This window comes from Seriola lalandi, unplaced genomic scaffold (assembly GCF_002814215.2).
Source record: "Seriola lalandi dorsalis isolate HSWRI2012SDOR001 ecotype SW California unplaced genomic scaffold, Sedor1 jcf7180002054971, whole genome shotgun sequence".
Lineage (NCBI taxonomy): Eukaryota > Metazoa > Chordata > Actinopteri > Carangiformes > Carangidae > Seriola > Seriola lalandi.
The window spans coordinates 618,953-637,390 of record NW_019525522.1 but is presented as its reverse complement, the minus strand read 5'-3'; the positions used below and the strand labels follow the sequence as shown (position 1 = coordinate 637,390).

At 39.9% G+C, this 18,438-nt stretch overlaps 1 protein-coding gene across 1 annotated transcript in view; it reads left to right on the top strand.

Moving 5' to 3' along the window:
- nrg2b (neuregulin 2b) overlaps positions 1 to 18,438 on the top strand; it is a 55,778-nt gene that overhangs the window by 18,531 nt on the left and 18,809 nt on the right. The window contains exons 2-4 of the mRNA XM_087170993.1: positions 7,674 to 7,836; positions 9,266 to 9,384; positions 10,379 to 10,502. Of these exons, the coding sequence (XP_087027119.1) occupies positions 7,674 to 7,836; positions 9,266 to 9,384; positions 10,379 to 10,502 (406 nt within the window). The remainder of the gene's footprint in view (positions 1 to 7,673; positions 7,837 to 9,265; positions 9,385 to 10,378; positions 10,503 to 18,438) is intronic.

The following is an 18,438-nucleotide window of genomic DNA, read 5'->3' as shown; positions in this document are numbered from 1 at the left end:
TGTGTGTGTGTGTGTGTGTGTGTGTGTGTGTGTGTGTGTGTGTGTGCCACCCCCCACCCACTTTCCCCACCCCTCTGTGCTCTCACTGAGGAATTCTCCCATCACTCAGTGATACAGAAGGCTTGGATCAGCAACTTACACTGCACACACACACACATATTCAGAACACGATTACACACACAGACAACAGCACACATCCGTCAGTGCAGACAATAAAATGCACACGTGCACATCTGTGCATCACATATGTTCTCATACACAACCACAGTGCTGTGGAAAATCTGTGTGTGTGTGTGTGTGTGTGTGTGTGTGTGTGTGTGTGTGTGTGTGTGTGTGTAAATTGCAGCTGCAGAATTAGACTTGTTATGGCTTGCTTGGTGCTTGTTCTGTGTGGGATGTGAGAATCTACTCTAATTGTGTTCATGCACATGTATTTCAGAGGCTCTCTCTCTCCCTCTCCCTCTCTCTCTCTGTCTCTCCCTCCCTCCCTCCCTCTCTCTCTCTCCCTCCCTCTCTCTCTCTCTCTCTCTCTCTCTTGCTGTCTGTTTTTATGCATAACTGAGGATTGTTGTGCAGGCTTTGCTCTTTGCAGTCAAAAGAATAATTCCTTATCAAACCAAATCTCAACCTCAAACACAACATTTCCAAATTAAGTCAATTTAAATTTATTGGCGTTTTATCACAATATTTTTTCTGTACTTGTTAGCAAGCAGCGCTGCCAAAAATAGGCGTTTTTGGAGGATCTTAAAGGAGGTTTTGACGGGGCCCACAGGATTTATTATCTGACTTGGATGTTCTCCAGTCTGTTTACTAATAGTTTTACAGGTAAAAACTCATAGATACAAAAATAAACAGTTTCGTTTTTGGATTTTAGAACTATTCCAGGGTCGACATCAGATAGAAAAGCAAAAGGTAATGTTTGTGGCCCACATTACTTGTCACCTCAGTGTAATATGGACGCAGGTTTGACAGACTTCTGAAGGATTGTGCTGATACTATGCTTTTGATTGAAGAAGCGTGTTGCTGATGAATTGTCCCAGCGTTCATTATCTCCAGATGTCTACATTTCCATCCTGCAATTGTAGTGTTCTGCCCCATGTATCCCCCAAACCCTTCACTGTTTATCCAGTTGACAAATCAATAAATTAGTCCCTATTCCCCAAATTTGCATGAAAGGTTTCCTTTTGCACTGATCTTGATCTTTTAATAAAGATCTAGTGTCTTGAAAAAAGTGTTCTAAGATGTTTATAAGATGTTGTGTTTGATGCACACAGCAGTCTGTTTTTTTGTCCTGTGATCCTTGTGCTGTCTTACATGTCTGAAAGTCTAGGCAATGAGACAGTATGGAAATATCTACTGAATTACTCATTTAAAACATCATCTGTCCAACATCCTAATGTACCCTATAGGTGCTAATGTATTTCTGGCATAGAGAGAGTGGTTTTAAGACTTAATAGAGAACCCTTCACAGTAAATTCCTCCTCCTCAGCGTTTGTGATTTGGTTTAGGAACATCAAGCAGCAACAGTCGAGTGAGCAGAGAGATTGTTTATATGTTTTACAGCCTTTTCAACCAATGGGTGCGTGCGGTATAAGATTCAACCACGACAATCTACCTGTTATTTATGAATTAATCATCACATCTACACTAAAATAAGATCAGTGAAGGTCTGTATTGATCAATCATTGAATTTAATTTAAAATGAATGCACTTGGCCATTAGAGCAGAAGTTCTTTGATGATGAACAACAGGCATTTTGATGTCTGATCAAAATACTGTAGCCAAACAATAGACACAAACAGTTTAAATGTATCAATCATTATAAAGGACAAACTCATAAGGATGTTTGAATACCCAAAGTGACCTGGAGAATTATGTCTGATGCTAAAAATGAGTTGAAATCGGAGTGGGAATTTGTATTGATTCAATCAATCCGACACTGTCACACCCATGAAATGTGGCTGTCACATTCATGAAGGGTAATTTCTTGGTTTTCATTTATCTTCTTTTCTGGTTTTCAGCTAACTTCCCCATGCCGACAAAAACCTGCATGTTGCCTGAGGAGAGCGTCCCAGAGAGGGATGATCTCATTGGTAACCAGGTTCACCACTCGCAGCTGCTTCAGGCTGACTTTCACCACTCGTTTCCGCACTTACCAGCTTAAAGGCCTGACAGTCTCACCTTAGACCCACCAGGTGGATGGTTGTTAAGTGGAGCTGCTCTTAAAAATATAGTCTCACATAGATTTTATTATTATTAAAACAAGGAAAAATATGCACCAATAGGCTAAAATAATCTTGTTTCGAGGTCTCCTCCAATACTGGTAGAATTACTTGTCTGATTTGGGAGGTTGGTTTTTACAAAGTCAATTTGCATTGGAAACAAATGGGGCAATCTCATCTAATTGTTTTAAGAAAAAGTATGTATTTCTGAGGCTTACAATAAGACCTACTGTAAATTAAAGGTACTTTTTATATTACAATAGAGTTTAATAGCAGGAAATAGTTAAGCTACCTCAAACACAAACAGTAAATATCAGATTTTAGCTACGTCACCATGTTGGATCTGCACTGAACAATCATACAGGTAGAAACATAAAATACAGAAAAACAAACTGAATCATTTTCTCATGTTTTCTCTCAACTGAAAAATCTGCAGCTCTCCCACTCCAACCCTGGCTCCTAGAAATTTTGTTTATATACTATTAATTTGCTTTGCCACTTACATTTCATTAGGAAATGTAATTGCTGCCTGGATTATGTTCACTGGCAACAACCCCCACCCCCCACCCCCAAGTTAAGGAAGTGTCATGTTGTGGCCCAGAAGGTTAGGTAGGGAGGTATTCAGGGTAGGTGGTTGACATAAAACGCATATTAATTTGACACCACAGACTGGGGTTCACATCCTAAGTCTTGTATGTGATTAAAAAAAAACTTGGGTTTAAACATGAATCGTACTGTAGTTGTACTTGTAGTACAAGTGGATATCTTGTTAGAAGAGCGCATATTGATAGGGAATCAGATATGATCAGTATTTTCAGGTTTGTTTGAGAGGAACACGTCATGATTTTGCAGATATGTTTAACATTTCGTCATTATGTTAATTAAAAACATAATTTGGTTTTCGCTCACAACATATTCTTTCTCACAAATTTGAAGTACATAAACGTGATTTCTAGGAGGATTGAATTCGCTTTTTAGCAAACTGTAGATAACATCATTACATGTTAAGGTGTTTCCATAACAATAGCGGTAAAGAGTGAAAAAGTTCTCTAGACTCACCATGAACAATCAAACAGGAAGAACTACTGTATATCATGAGGAAAGAAGTCCAACAATTTTCTCTTGTTTCCTGTTAAATGGAAAAAAATGTAGTTCCTCTGCTCTTATTATGTTATTACCATCACTCCCTCCACTTCCATGTAACATGCAACCTCTTAGTGCAGAGAGTTTGTTTGGGAATTGTCTAAAGGAAATTAGCTGAATCCATAGTGCTGCAGAATATAACAGAACCTTTCAACACTTAATCATAAAATATGGTGATAATCACACACTGATGCAGCTGAAGAGGACCTGAGGGAGGATTTTATTCCTTTAAAGGAGTAGTTTGACATTTTTGGAAATATGCTTATTCATGTTCTTGCTTTCTTGCTTGTTTATGTGCTGCAACTGTTAAAAGATTAAATGTGTAATGAGATTTAGTGTTGATAGGAGAATCTTTTTATCTTTGTACTGAGCCAAACTGCTTCCTCTTGCTTGTAGTCCTTATGCTAAGCTAGGCTAATAGAGGATTGGCTTTAGCTGTGTACTCACTGCCCAGACATGAGTGTGGTATCGATTGACTCTCAGCCAGCAAGTGAATAAGAGTATTTCCCCAAAATGCCGCAATAAACCTGTAAGGTTGACATCATTCACAGCTCCGGCCACACAATGTGAACAGCGCTGAGGAAGACGAGCGGTGCACTGCTCCAGCAAATGTGATTCAGTTAATCACTTGAGGTAGTTTGGAGGGATTGATGAATAGATTGACAGAAGGATTGACTGTTATTTAACACTGGATGTATGGACAAACTGGCTGTCCTCTCCTTCTCCTCCTGTGTGTCTTAACCTCCTACTCGTGTGTGTGTTATGCCAAGCTTTCAAAAAATATCCTAATCTGCAGAGACCTAAATTTCATTTTAACACCTCACTCTCTTTCTCCCACACATATTTTAAATGAACTCCCTGTTTTGGAGAAGTCACAGCTATCACACTGTCTGTTATTTTTTTATTGTGCTGCCTTGCCACAGTGAAATGATACAAATATGTTAACAACTGTAGTGTAGTGTTTGTGTAGAGTGAGTCTGTAGTTCAACGGCCTGACTCATTCAGGGTTTGAGATGATGGGTGTTTTACCAGTGATGCTGGAGTGTTGTAGACAAAATCAGTATCTGCAAGAGTTTCATGTTCATACTTGATGCTGCCGTGTTATTTGTGTCCCCTTGCTGTATTTTCTTTCTTTTGTTTGGTGGCATTTCTAGTTAATTTACTGTTGATTATTTCTAATGTATTTACTGACTGTGAAGCACTTTGTAACTTGCTTTTGAAAAGCGCAACACAAACAAAGATTATTATTCTCAGAGGTATTTTGTCATTGTAAGTCTAAATGTCAAATCCGTACTGCTGGAATTGGCCTAAAGTCGCCCCTCCCACAATGAAATCCCATCTCTTTTCCACACATGGTACATTGTTATTAGATTACAGTTCCCATGATTTGCTCATTGTCTCCTGCAAAATATCCAAAGCAAAATGCAGGGTGAAAACAGCAGGCAGGCTGCTCACTGTCCTATAGAAAACAATTTGTCATGACTGGATTAAAGAGTAAATTGGTGAGTTTTTACACATTTTTTCCAAAATAATAAAGGGTCCTGGTAACTCATTCTTGTTTTAAATGTGAGTTACACTCTGAATGTTTCCTGTAATGACTTCCTGCTAGCTCTGTCCTCTGGAATAAAGCTCGGCTTCAAAGGTTTAATGTTGCATTCATGCCACATTGGATTTACTATACGTGAGCTATCATATATGATGTGTTTCCTGTATGCTCCACCTGGTGTGGCAGATTACAGGAGTATAAAACAGGAGTTTAAGGGCTGCTAGTTTGTACGACGTGGTTTCTGACCTGCATTGAAAGGCAGTGTTTATAGTAGTATCTCTCCTGGCATCAGAGTGTTGCATTGTGTTGTGAACATGACACAAGAAATGAGAAAAACAGAGTTAGAGAGAGAAGCTTTCACCGCCACACAACGGGCCAATCATGGAGGAAGGGATGTGAACGTTGGATTGTTGTTTTCAGAGAGTGACAGAAGCGGTCCGACACGTCATTTGATTCATTATTAATGTAAAAGTAACGGTTAGTGCAGCTTTAAAGTCATGAATGTAACTTGGATGTAAGTGCATCAGCAAGTGAATTATGATTGGCTCCAAAATGTAACATTGTGAATTCAGAACCTGTCTGCTTCAGGGCTGGAAGAAAAAGTGCTCTCACGTTTCTCTTTGTTTGGTTTCATCCGTCAACACGAGCTGAAATCAAGTCTGGCGTAGTCGAGTAAAGGTTCAGCAGAGGCTCCAGTCCTAGCTGAGTCTGTGGCATATGGAGTCTCATTCAAGAAAATACCAAAATAGCAGGCAAATTATTCCAAAAAATATATGATGACAGTGACACTCTATTCTTCAGTATAATTCATTATAAGCCAGGAGCCATGGAGAGAGAGAGCGAGAGAGAGAGAGAGAGAGAGAGAGAGAGAGAGCGCATCTGGTGATGTTGAGATGATTTACTTTGGTGTGACGTGGAATTATACATCAACAGTGTGTGTCGAGTCTGTGACAAGACTAAATCTCAGAAAATGTGAGAAATGGATTTAAGGATGTGCTGCTTGTTCTGTTGCAAGTCTAAAAATCATACCTAAATCCTACTTACATAACTGCAAGCCGTTTGGAGGGTACTTCATGGGGGGTTATACTTTTTCATTCCACTGAGAGTTTGTATTTTTTTTATCACCACTGACTTCCACTTGTGTAATTTGCTGACTGTTGCACTCTGTCTGTGGGACTTCGCTCCAAGCCCATTGGTTCCCTCTGAACACGTTACTTTTACTTTAACGCAAATGTAATATGTACATACATTGAATTTCAATATATGAAATATATGTACCTATAAAATAAAAACATATACAGAATGTAAAAAAATTTATATGAAGCCTATTGGAAATTTGAACAATTTCATATATTGACATACTGTATATGTCTAGCCCATACAAATATGTATATTTATGTATGAATGCTTATGTAATCATAGGTTATATAAATATATATATTCATCCCAAAGCCTGTCAATGTATATATTATATACAGTAGGGTCCAAAGTCCAAGATAGATATTAAAATTAATGAGAAAAACATTCTGTATATAAGCATATAGAATTTATGTATGTATGTTGTTTAATAAACTTGCATATATAGATTAAATATATATCATTAACATATACGCTCGCAACATGTTATACTTAGGTGAAGTATAGGGCAACATCACTCTTGATAGAGGGACATAGTATTTGTCATAAATTACATTTCTATATGGGTCATTTGTACTTGTCATCATTTGCTGCCATTCTTGTGGCTCTGGCCCAGGAAGTAGAAGTGGAATTCCCAGCTATCGAAGTCTGATTGGTTGGTTGTATTTCCAACCAGGAAAACAGCCATTAATGATGACAACACCAGACCTTTTTGAACTGCTGAAAACATCTTAAATGTTGGCAGTAATTCAGAGATATAAAACCAGCGGACTAAGATGTAAAACTGTCATCCCCATGTCCCTGTACCTGATGTTTCCTGTCACTCTGTGAAACTTAAAAAAAATGCTGCTTAGTACTTAGACCATTCATCACAATCACCTCTTGCTGTGTAATTGCAAATGTCTTGTATGTTCTGTACAGTATGAGAGGAAGTCTTGGACGACCATGAAGCTAAATCTAATACAGAACTGAAATTGGAGTTATGAGTTTTTCATGGGACTGGCAGCACACTATTTTCAGGATGACATACACAGGCACACAGACCTACAGTGTCTTATATAAATGCATGAAGCTGGACTTCTGGTGTATCTACTGCACATATATGAGGAGGAAATGGAAGCTGCAGCAGTGCTGTGAGGAGCCTGTACAACAATCGCCATGTAGCTGATCAAGCGTATCCTATCACTACAACACTGTGTGTTTGTATGCAGGCCCATGTGGGTGTGTTAGGCCCACATTTGGTACATAGACATGTGTGTAAAAACTGTGTTCCTGTGTTTGTGTGTGTGTGTGTGTGTGTGTGTGTGTGTTGTGTCAAACATTATTGATTTTCCTTCGTTCTTTAGCCATCTCTCATGTGAACTTTGACCTGGTGCCTCAGGTTCTGACCCCTGACATCTGAACCCTCACATTTTTATCGGCCACACACACACACACACACACACACACACACACACTTAAATTGATAGATTAACTGAATGTTTAAGTTAATTTCAATAATGCAAGCTTTTATTTTCTTTCTCCACTCCTTTCCTCTCTCGCTCGCTCTTTCTCTCACTTCCCCTCTGTTGGTCTGTATCTCTCTCTCAATCTGTCTGTCTTTCTCTGTCTCTCTCTCTGTCCAGCCTCTGCTCCTAAGCTTCGGCTGATGCGAGGCCAGTCACTGGTGGAAGGGGACAAGCTGTACTTGAAGTGCGAGGCGTCGGGGAATCCCAGCCCTTCCTTCCGCTGGTACAAAGATGGACACGAGCTTCAGAAAGGCAGAGACCTCAAGATAAAGACCAACAAGTGAGTCTATCAGACTGGGTATTACCCTTAGTATGCGGCCTAGACACTTGCATGGACCATATGTTTCAAAATGTAAAAAATCCAGACAAACAAGCTTCTTCTCACAAATGCTGCAGTGGTTCCTGTTGTGCAGCTCTGTTGTGGTGACAGTGGGAAACTTCACTCTGTACCCAAACTGTGGCCTCTGTTAGAAAACAGGACTTTTACTTCCTGTTTCCCAAACTTCCACAGAATCTACAACGAGTAAACCTACAAGTTAAAGCTACATTATCAATGTATTATATTAACAATTAATTAATGACCTCCTGTAATACAGTGCTGCAGGAATGAGTCACAGAGCTTATTTTCTGCAATAATCCAAAAGACAGTGTAAAAATCCAGTGCGATGCTAACTTCCAAGTTGGCCTACAAAAATATGTCACCCCTGCAGCTCTCTGCGTAAAAGAGTTTGCATGTAGTAACAAAGCTCTATGCAACATGTTAGTGCCTCTTAGCTCGTTGTTTTGGTTTCACAGCCACTCTGCTGTTTTGGTTCAGTCTCACTGCTCTCACAGCGTCGTTTCAGCTGCAGCAGCTGCTGTTATCAGCTGAAGATCTCTTAAAACCTACCTTAGCAACTAATGTTAGCTAATGAACATAAAGCAGCTTTTAGCAGCTAAAGAGCCAGGGGCCAGAAACACAACTCCAAATGAATGCTCATGCTGACAAGTGTTTGCTAGATGTGTAAATAAGCAACTTTTTAGCATGATATAACATGATGACCTGATATTCATATTAGAAATATAGAGTTAACACACAAATTTTCCTTTAATGTGCACAGTGAAAGCTGACTGGCTTTCCTTCTGTACTGTCTGTTCACACAGGTGTTGTACTATATTTGTTGTATGAGTTACATTGCACAGACATCAACCCAAAGCTCACCTTTTACTTGTTTGAAACTTGCAATCAACTATTTAATGTACTGACGTGCTGAAAATGTTCAAAATTATGTATCACACTGTATGGGGCTACAAAATTAACAACACCGAATGTTCCCTCAAACAGATTTCGGAGTTATTGTTGCAGATTTTTAAATATCTATCCTCCGTATTTTAAATGTCTGTGGTTTGTGTTTTCTCAGTTTTTAATGGTTACAGTTCTATTTTCTTATAATCAGTCTTTATAATCCTGTTATTACTTAGTTTTGCTGGCCAATCACAATAAACATTTGTATATAACAATCAATTGTTTCTTGCTTATCTGGGCTGGAAATAAAAATTTAATTTCTTGTCCAGTCAGAGATGACTCTGCTGGTTTATTGAAAAAACAGTAACTGACAGTGTCTTTTTATCTGCTCTGTATCACCCTCTTGCTTTTCCTCTCCTCTGTGTCTGTGTCTGCCCCCCCCCCCTCTCTCTCTCTCTCTCCCTCTCTCTCCCTTTCACTGAAGAAAAAACTCAAAGGTGCAGATCAGTCGTGTCCGTGTGGAAGACTCTGGCAACTACACCTGTGTGGCTGAAAACTCACTAGGACAAGAAAACGCCACGAGTATAATCAGCGTGCAGATCTGTGAGAAATGACACATCTATTTATCTATCTATCTATCTATCTATCTATCTATCTATCTATCTATCTATCTATCTATCTATCTATCTAACATAATTTTTCTGATCAATTAATATGTATGGACACAAAACAGTGATGATAATCATTAAGATGACTTCTATGTATCTATGTGTTTTATGCCTTTTTGTCTTTAAGCATTGGTTCCTAAACATATTGTCATTCTTTCATCAGTCTTTCTTACAATGAGATCCACTGGGTATCTATTCTTGCTCTGCCTAGTAAAATTTGATCTCCCTGTATTTTAACAACAACATGAGAGCTATTAATCTGTTACATTCAGCAATTTCACCTTTCTACTAAGATTTGACAGCACACCTATGGAGCCCTTCTTCAGAATTAAAGGGCTTGAACAGAATAACGTGTTTATTATAAAAGCTGTTAGATATCAAATATGCAGGAATATGATCATACAATTACATGCTTAATTTGTCAATTGTGGTCAAACTGCGTTGCGTGTTATGTGGCTTATATCACAGACTATTTCTCAAGATACGGAAATGTATTGAGGGAGAACCCAGACAAGAAAATCAGTGGTAGTAGCTCCAAAACAAAAAAAGTAAAAAATAACTGTTGATTTAATTACTTGTACATAAAAGTTTCAAGTTTGAAAGGAAGAAGAAAGAAGTGTGTTGCGTGTGTGGGAGGAGATGTATCCAACTGGACCTGGATCTTTCCTCTCACTAAACCAGCAGTCGTGAGCTGGAAAATGACAGATGTCTGCCCAAAAAGTTGATAGATTTGTCGCACTAACCTCTTGGAAATTCACCAAAGAGGTTTGAAAGGTCTGTGGCATGGTGTGGCAGGATGTCTACTACTATAGCTGCCATAAAATTAAAAAAAAAAAAAACGTATTATTATTATTAATAATTATTTTAACAAAGAGGTGACAGCCTTTTCTGTCTCTGTCTGTCTGTCCGTCTGTCCGTCCTCCTTGTAGTGACCACCACTACTCCATCTCCCGGTGTGAGTCACGCGAGGCGCTGTAACGACTCGGAGAAGACCTACTGCGTCAACGGAGGAGACTGTTACTTCATACATGGTATTAACCAGCTGTCCTGCAAGTAAGTTGGTTGCTCAGTCAGCCCCCGTCCCCTCAGTCATCACTGTGTGGTCACTCCCACTGTCTCTCCTCCCTCCCTCTCTCCCTCTATCTCTCCGTCTCCCTCCCTCCGTCTCTCTGGTATCATACACTGTGACACTGCACTACCTTGTCTTCTGCTCCCTGGTTGTACCAGAGCCACATACACCGGGGTCCAAAAGTCTGAGACCACTATCCCATTCAAGTGAATGGGAAGGTGTCATTATGTCAGACATTATGTCTTCATGCTTTCAAAATATGTTGAGTCCTGCTCCAAGAGGATCACTGTACTTCACAGTGGGTGAGGTTTGCCTGTCATGACACCTCAGAAGATGCTTTCAGTAAGAGGGAGACTTTAAATTAAAAGAATTTCAGTGTGTTTGCCCCAGAAAGTAAATCAATCAAATCAGATTTAATCTATTTTAATATTCAAAACAAATATTTGTAAATTTCTGTATTTCGTTACTTATTCATTTAAGTCCGAACTATTTGAGATGAGATGCAAAGCTGGTGGTATCACTTTCACCTGTTAGCAAATTATTCTAATAGGACCCAATGGAAACTATAAGCGTTCTTGCCACCAGAGACAATGGTAGGTTTTATTGTTGGAATCCAAAGGTCTGAGACCTCTTTGCTCCAGCAGACAGAATAGCAGAGATACGCTAGTTACATTAGCAAACAGTTTACATGACAGTCAGTTCTGCTTTTGCTTACCCGAGGCTAAGAAATGTTTCTGAGCACAGTGTTGCTCAGAGGAACAAAAGTTGAACAGGACGTCCCGCTGACGTACAGAAGCTGCTGTCTCTGCTGTCGGTCACTCTGTTGGCATGTGACCACAAAACATTTTGCAGGCTGAGGGCGTTCAGTGAAGCAAAATTGACAGAGGAGACGACAGATTTTAATATTTAAAAAATGTACAGTAATTTGGACTGTCCTGATTTTTTATTATTCAACTTATTCAGCTACTGTTAGTAGCTAATCTTGTCAGTCAGCAACCATAATGACAGAATTGCTAATCTAAAAACAGTATTAACTGTACGTAATCTGTAGCATTTAGTTAATAGTCTGGTAATATATAATAACTTACATAAGTTACAGAAGTTGGTACAACGTGAATAATTTACATTCATTCAACTACAACTGTGGATTATTGTTGATCGTTAACAGTGAAAAGTCAGTAGTGCAGCTGGTTTCCTCCTGGATTATTTGCCATAGGTTTATTTTACTTCTCAATCACTTGTGTAGCTGACAGTATGCGGGGCAACAAGGGCGAAACTAAATGAATATCAAAACTGCTTGTCAGAGGTGGGATGACATGAAGCTGAAGCCTCTGACAGTGTTTACTGAAAATGACTTCAACAGGAGGTTATATCATTTATTCCTTTTGATTTCAGGCATATTTGACTTCCTGTGTAAAATATGACAAAATTAGAGGATAACATAGCCTTCAAAGAAGCATGGCAGTGCCTAGTTTCAGTGTTTTCTATTGGAGTTTTAAGAGGTGAACAAGATCAGCTCCCCAACCACAACTGGAGCAGGGGAACTGAACTAGCAACAATTCATTGTCCAGCCCGCATTTTTAATCTGTGCGCCAGCTGGGCGTCACAGAACCACACACCAGATGTTAGGAACGAATTGTTAAAAGATGTCTATTATATTACATTTTTTTCACTTCAGACAATTATCTATTGTCAGATAAACATATAACCTGTTCTACTCAGCATGAGCAGAAGCAGGAATGATGATTGCATATTTAATGTATTGTCCATCTGTTGTGTAGTTGTCTCCCTCTGGTGCTGCTGAACACATGAATACAGTACAGTGAATTTGTTCTTCTTTGTCTTTTCACTCACTGCTTACTGCTTTTGGTATAAAACTTCTTGCTGCAGGTTTCTCTGTGATTGTGCAGCTAACACTTTAGCTGAGACCCAATTCAGGGGCCGTATCCTTGTTGCGAAGGCAAAACCGAAATGAGACGGTCTGGTCTACGGACGATTTTCGCCTTTGCGTCACCAGCCGTCACCTTATCGTTGCGTTGCAAAGCGCGGCTCCTGTCGCCTAGCAACCATGACAACACATCACTTTCTTTCACACCCTTGTTTTTTTAAACAGTTGTCCCATTAGCTGTTGAACTGAGCTGAAACCCAATACTTGGACTCTACGTCGGCGTTATTTGCTACTATATTATTTTCATTACCAACGCGCAATGAATCTTAGGATAGGTTGGGATCCTTTGGCGCCCTGGAAAAGAAAGCCACGTCTCAGCCGCATTTGAAGGAGGAGCCTTTAAACGAGACAGCCTAGTTGCGATGCAAGCGATCTTCAAACGCAGCCTCCGAAGGATGTGGCCGCTGAATTGGGACACAACTTTTATATTGCGCTGTGGTGCGTTCACGTGCTGTGACTACCTCCAACGTCCAAGACTTGGCAGTAGTTTGCTGCACAGTAACATTATAACGGAAGAAGCTACCAGATCCACATAATCCATTTTCTTATTGTTTGTTTTTCAGCTTTGAAGTTTTGGTTTTCAGGAGCTCACACAAACACATGAACACCTCACACAGACACAGCAGCCCATCCGTCTTTTTTCACTCTGAACATGTTCAGCAGGCGCTTGGCTTTGGTATATAGGGAAAGTGTCAGTGAGACATACACAGCTCAGGCCTGACTAACATTAGTCTTTTAAATATCCTTTTTTCCTCATCTTCTCCTTTTCTCTGAGACTGTTTGTGTCGCCATGTTTTGTGTTGTCCCAACAGGGAAGACACAGGACAAGCTGCTTGACAGAGTAATGGTCCATTCATGGCAAGCTGGATCTGAGAAATATAACAGTAGTGCTGCTGTAACTATTTCTGCATTGACGCAGACCATGAGTGGTTTAATGTGCTCACTGCTCATGTTAACTGTCCAGTTCTTCTTCTTGTGTTTATTTCAAACTGTAAACATAAAATGCATCACTTCCTGTGAGTGGGAGGATTTTTCCTCAGGAAAGAGCTACCAGACTGGTAGGTGTTTAGAACAGCAAGTGCAAAAAAATTTAATGAACTGGAGATTAGATGAATCACTGTTGTGTTATATCAACTTATTACATAGAAAAACAGAAAAAAACATCATTTACATGAAAATGTTGCAGGTTACAGTTCAAGCAAATACTATTAAAAAAAAGTTACATCATAACATCCTAATTAATAGTTGATTTTGTGAAAAATAAGTAAATATTTCTCAGCATATTGGTGTATGGTGTAACAGTGAAACAGTGGCTACAACTTCCAGCCTGTAAAATCTGACGTATAGTAGAGGTAGAAAATGGTATCATATAAGAAACGATCTTGTATCATTGCTGTTTTTTGGCACACATGAAATGGTACAGCATTGCTTTGAGCTCAGTGCAGTGTTTTAAAATACAAACTGTATCTGTCACCAAAGTTTTAATTCAACCTGAGCTGTTAAAAAAAAGTCTTTGTTTTCCACCTGGTGAAATGTACTGGGTTTTTTTTTCCTAAACCAGAGGTTGTAATCTTTCAGTTCCAACTTGACATACATTCTGGGTCATTCTGTAGATGTGTAACCAACTCTTCCCTTGACAGTGTGGAAAGCAGATGGTGTGTATAGTCAAGCATGATCCAGAGCTTTGTTGTTATGCTTCCTGTACTATTGGATGTATCTCCTAGAAATACATCCTTAGATCCTTCGGTGTCTGTTCCAGATCTGCGCTTTGTTTCTTCATTTCCATTTCCATTTCTCTCTCTCTCTCTCTCTCTCTCTCTCTCTCTCTCTCTCTCTCTCTCTTTCTCTCTCTCTCTCCACCTTTCTCTCTATCTCTCATCTGATATACCTTCCGGTCATTGCTGAAGGATAAATCAGGTTTTTTTTTCATGGTGCTGACAAGCAGAAAACTTTGTTGGAGAGGGTGCATACAGACATCACGAGCTGCGTATATAGAAATTTACGGGCACAGAATGTGCAGGATCGTACAACCATCTGTGCAGGATTGGTATACATATGAACACAGGGCATATTTAAAGAAGCTACGGCAAGCTAGCAAGGTAGCAGCAGAGCAGTTTCTGGAGAGTTACTGTAGCTTCTCAGCTTTGTCATCCTTTGTTGGCCTGTCTGTTGGGGCCGGTGGATAACAGGATGTAAATAAGACTGCTGTCTGTAGACTGTCTGCGCTGCTTGTTCACTTCAGAGATATGTAGACCTCCACACTCACACACACACACGGAGACGCTCACAAATCTGCACAGCAGCTGCAAATCAGGGCACTGCATGGCACTGGCAGGCAGAAATAATTGTTAATATCCCTGAAATTTGAGGTGGTATTTGCAAGCTCTTTTGTGCCGCCCATGGAAACGTATAATCTCCTCTTCCCTGAAGGGGAAAGTAATGCTGTACTGCAAAATGGAGTCTGTAGGTTAAAGTGGAGGACAGCAGGCACCCTGGCTAAAACAAAGTGTGGAGGTTAAAGTGGAGATCAGTACATACAAACATTCCCCCTGGCGAGCTGTTAGCGGCAGGTTAAAGCTTAGTGTGTCTTGCTTCCTCACTGATCCTCTCAACCTGTGTTATAGTTGTCTGTGTAGAGTTGCAGATAGCTCCTCTGATTCATCTGAGCTATGCTGGTAAACTCCAGTCTGGCAGTTAGCAGAAAACATTAGCCCCCTGTATTCCCAGCTATAGGATGAAAATGCCAAATTTGCCGTCACGGATCAATACAGTTCATTTAATCTAATCTAATCTACAAAATGCCATGAGTTCAGGCTCGTATTGATGCTCGGACATAATGCCGTCTGTGTTTTTTTTTACTCTTAAATTTGATGAGTCTTTGTATAATGAATATACCAAAATGAATCACAGGCTTTGCTTTCATTCAGATGGTTGGAACAAAAGGTGTGCTGGCTTTTTTCCTCTCTGCTCGTTCTCAGGCCTTTGAGAGCAGTGCAGCTGGGAAAAAAAGGGAAAGCAAGCACAGGCAGATAAAGAAAGGGTGGAGAGAAGCAGAGAGAGAGAGAGAGATGGAAGAGGCAAAAGAGAAAAGAAATGATATACAGTAAAAGCTCTGTCGGCATAGGGCTGCTTCTGCTCCGAGTGTCTCCCACCTCTCTCTCTCTCTCTGCTCTATTTATAACTCTATGGGAAATTGCTGAGTGGGCTCTTCCGAGGGTTTTTGCTGTAATTGATTCAAAATGCAAGTTGTCTTTTCAGTGGTGAGAAAGAGGAGAAAAGGATACCCAGTCAGTTATATGGACAGTATAGGGATGATGGTAAGACGAAGGTCCTTGCATCTTAAACTGGATACATTTGTTGACCAGATACTAAATCACTGTAATAAATAGTGTGATTATTACGAGGGCTGAGCTTCTGTTATCTTATAATGACTGTAATGGGGCCACACCCATAATATCATATCACTGTGGTTCATCAATTGTTGTGATTCATCTACAGTATAATGTCCTCTGCAGTTGGATCACATTTTCTATTACATGCCTATTTTTCATTTGACTGCAGTAAAAGCTGATCTACGATCAATTATAGCAGCTAAAAGAATAAATCAATTATACCTGGCTGGGTAAAAGCCACAACACAATAAACACACAATTCAAGATATTTCAGGATTTGAAGCACTCTCAAAAAGATTTTTTTATTTTCTCAAGGACATCATTTGAAATGAGGTCGTGTAGTATTTCATTTAAAGAGCCGATAAGAATTAATAGAATGGCAGTATCAGTACCCTCCACCAAAAATACCAATAATTGCACCATGTATTTGTATCAGTTTTCCAGTTGCTGTGATGCCTTGAGGAGTCTTACTTGTTAGTTTCAGTGTTGTGAGTTTGATGGCTGATGCCAGAATATGAATCATATTCAGCCCGTGGTATCGCTGACAGCTCGCCACCCATCCAGAAACAAAACACCACACTCTGCAGCTGCATGTAAACTGCTGCTGTTATTTATGCCCAAGAAATGCCAAAACCTTTTCCAACCATTTTCATGCTCACACACTGTGGAGACGTGTGTGTGTGTGTGTGTGTGTGTGTTTGTGAAGTGTGTGCGTTTGTGTGTGCACATGCTCTTTTATCTTTCTTTATTTGTAGAAAAGAGTTACATGTTAGGAGTTTACCATTTTTGCATTCATGAGAAGGTTGTTTTGACAGGAGCTAATTAAAGACTTTAAGTTTATAGGGTTCATTTGAGGCTTTTTTATAGGTAGAAGTGTGTGATGGGTCACAAACACACAAACACGGCATTACACAGAGCAGGGATGTCTTCAACGGAGAATGCAGCAGCACTCTCCTAAACTGCTGCATGTGCATGACTAAACAGGGCACACTGCTTTGATCCTGCTGGAATTTTTTCACCCCAAAATCTCAGCTTCATTCAACTTTGACCGTAAAATACAACGACCTCTACAAAGCACGTTCAAAGACATTCTGACTGCTTATTATACTAACCGCAGCTGAAACTCCACACTGCATCATTTTGATAAAGTCATAAGTATATCAGAAATATCCACAAGACCAATTTTACAGTGTGTTTGTTTACATATTCCTTATCCCATCCACCTTTTGTATTTTAATAAGATAATTCATCTAGCAAATTATTCATTTCAAGTATTTTAAAGCTGCTTTAAAGCTTCTCTAATCAGTTTTTTTTACATTAGCAGTGGATCAAATGTGAAATGTGAAAGGGGACAAACCCACAGGGATTCATCACCTGACTCTGCAGTTTCCTCTCATCTTTACCGAACATCACAGTTTCTTTAAGCTCATTGATTCATGGCCTGAAACTTTATTGTTTTGGTTCACTCTCACAGCTCTCATCAGCTTGTTGTGCTGCTCCCACTTGCCCGAAGAATCAGTTAATGCAGGTTAAGGCTTTTTTTTTTAACCATTAAAGGATAGAAAGACTTAAAAACTTACAGAAACACAATCTGGTATCCGTTCTTTGTACATTGCTACACTGCAATTCCAGGCTAAAGCCATCATATGTATTCAGGAGAACTGACCAGAAAAGTGTTTGCTCCTTTTACTTTGCTTCTGCTTTGTGTGACCCAAGTGCATTGTGTCTCTCCTCCTGTACCATGCACTTCACATAGAGATGACATCATGTGCAAGATACACTGAGCAAGCTTCACAAATATTAAGTCTTAATGGCTGAAACAATTTCAATACAAAGAGAACTGATGCGAGTACAAACTGACCTTTTCTGCCATTTTACAGTTTCTTCAGACATTTTATAATGAACATCAAAGTAATGTATGTCTATTGTAAATCAGATGTACTTTAAAGTTTTCCTTGACTTTGCTCTATTTATTTAATTATGGTTGTGGTTAGGGGTTCAGAAATGGATGCAGTGAATGAGAGTTTATAATCTATTATTAGGCTATTTTGAGTTGTGTGTGTGTGTGTATGTGTGTGTGTGCGTGTGTGTGTGTGTGTGTGTGTGTGAGTGTGTGAGTGTGTGTGTGTGTGCGTGTGTGCGTGTGTGTGTGTGTGTGTGTGTGTGTGTGTGTGTGTGTGTGTGTGTGTGCGCGCGCCCGCGCACCTGCGTGCATCTGTGTCTGTGTGTGAGAGGGGTTAGAGGTTAACAACTGTACGTTTGACCCCTCCTACTTCCTGCACCACCATCACTTGACCCTCATGACTGTGATGATGTCTTAACTGTAGCAGTGATGTCATATTGATGGCGGTGACGTCACGGTATGCAGGTCATCTCTCTCTCTCTGTAGTTGGTGGATTGTGCTGTTTCTAACCCCTCATCTCTCTGCTCTCTTGTGTCTCCCTCCTTCCCTTCCTCTCTCTCCCCCTCCTTTCTATCTGTCTTTGTGTACTTCTCCTTCTCTTTCCTCCTGTTTTATCCTCTCTCTTCCCTCTGTATCTTGTACCCCCCCCCCCCCCCCCCCCCCCCCCCCCCCCCCCC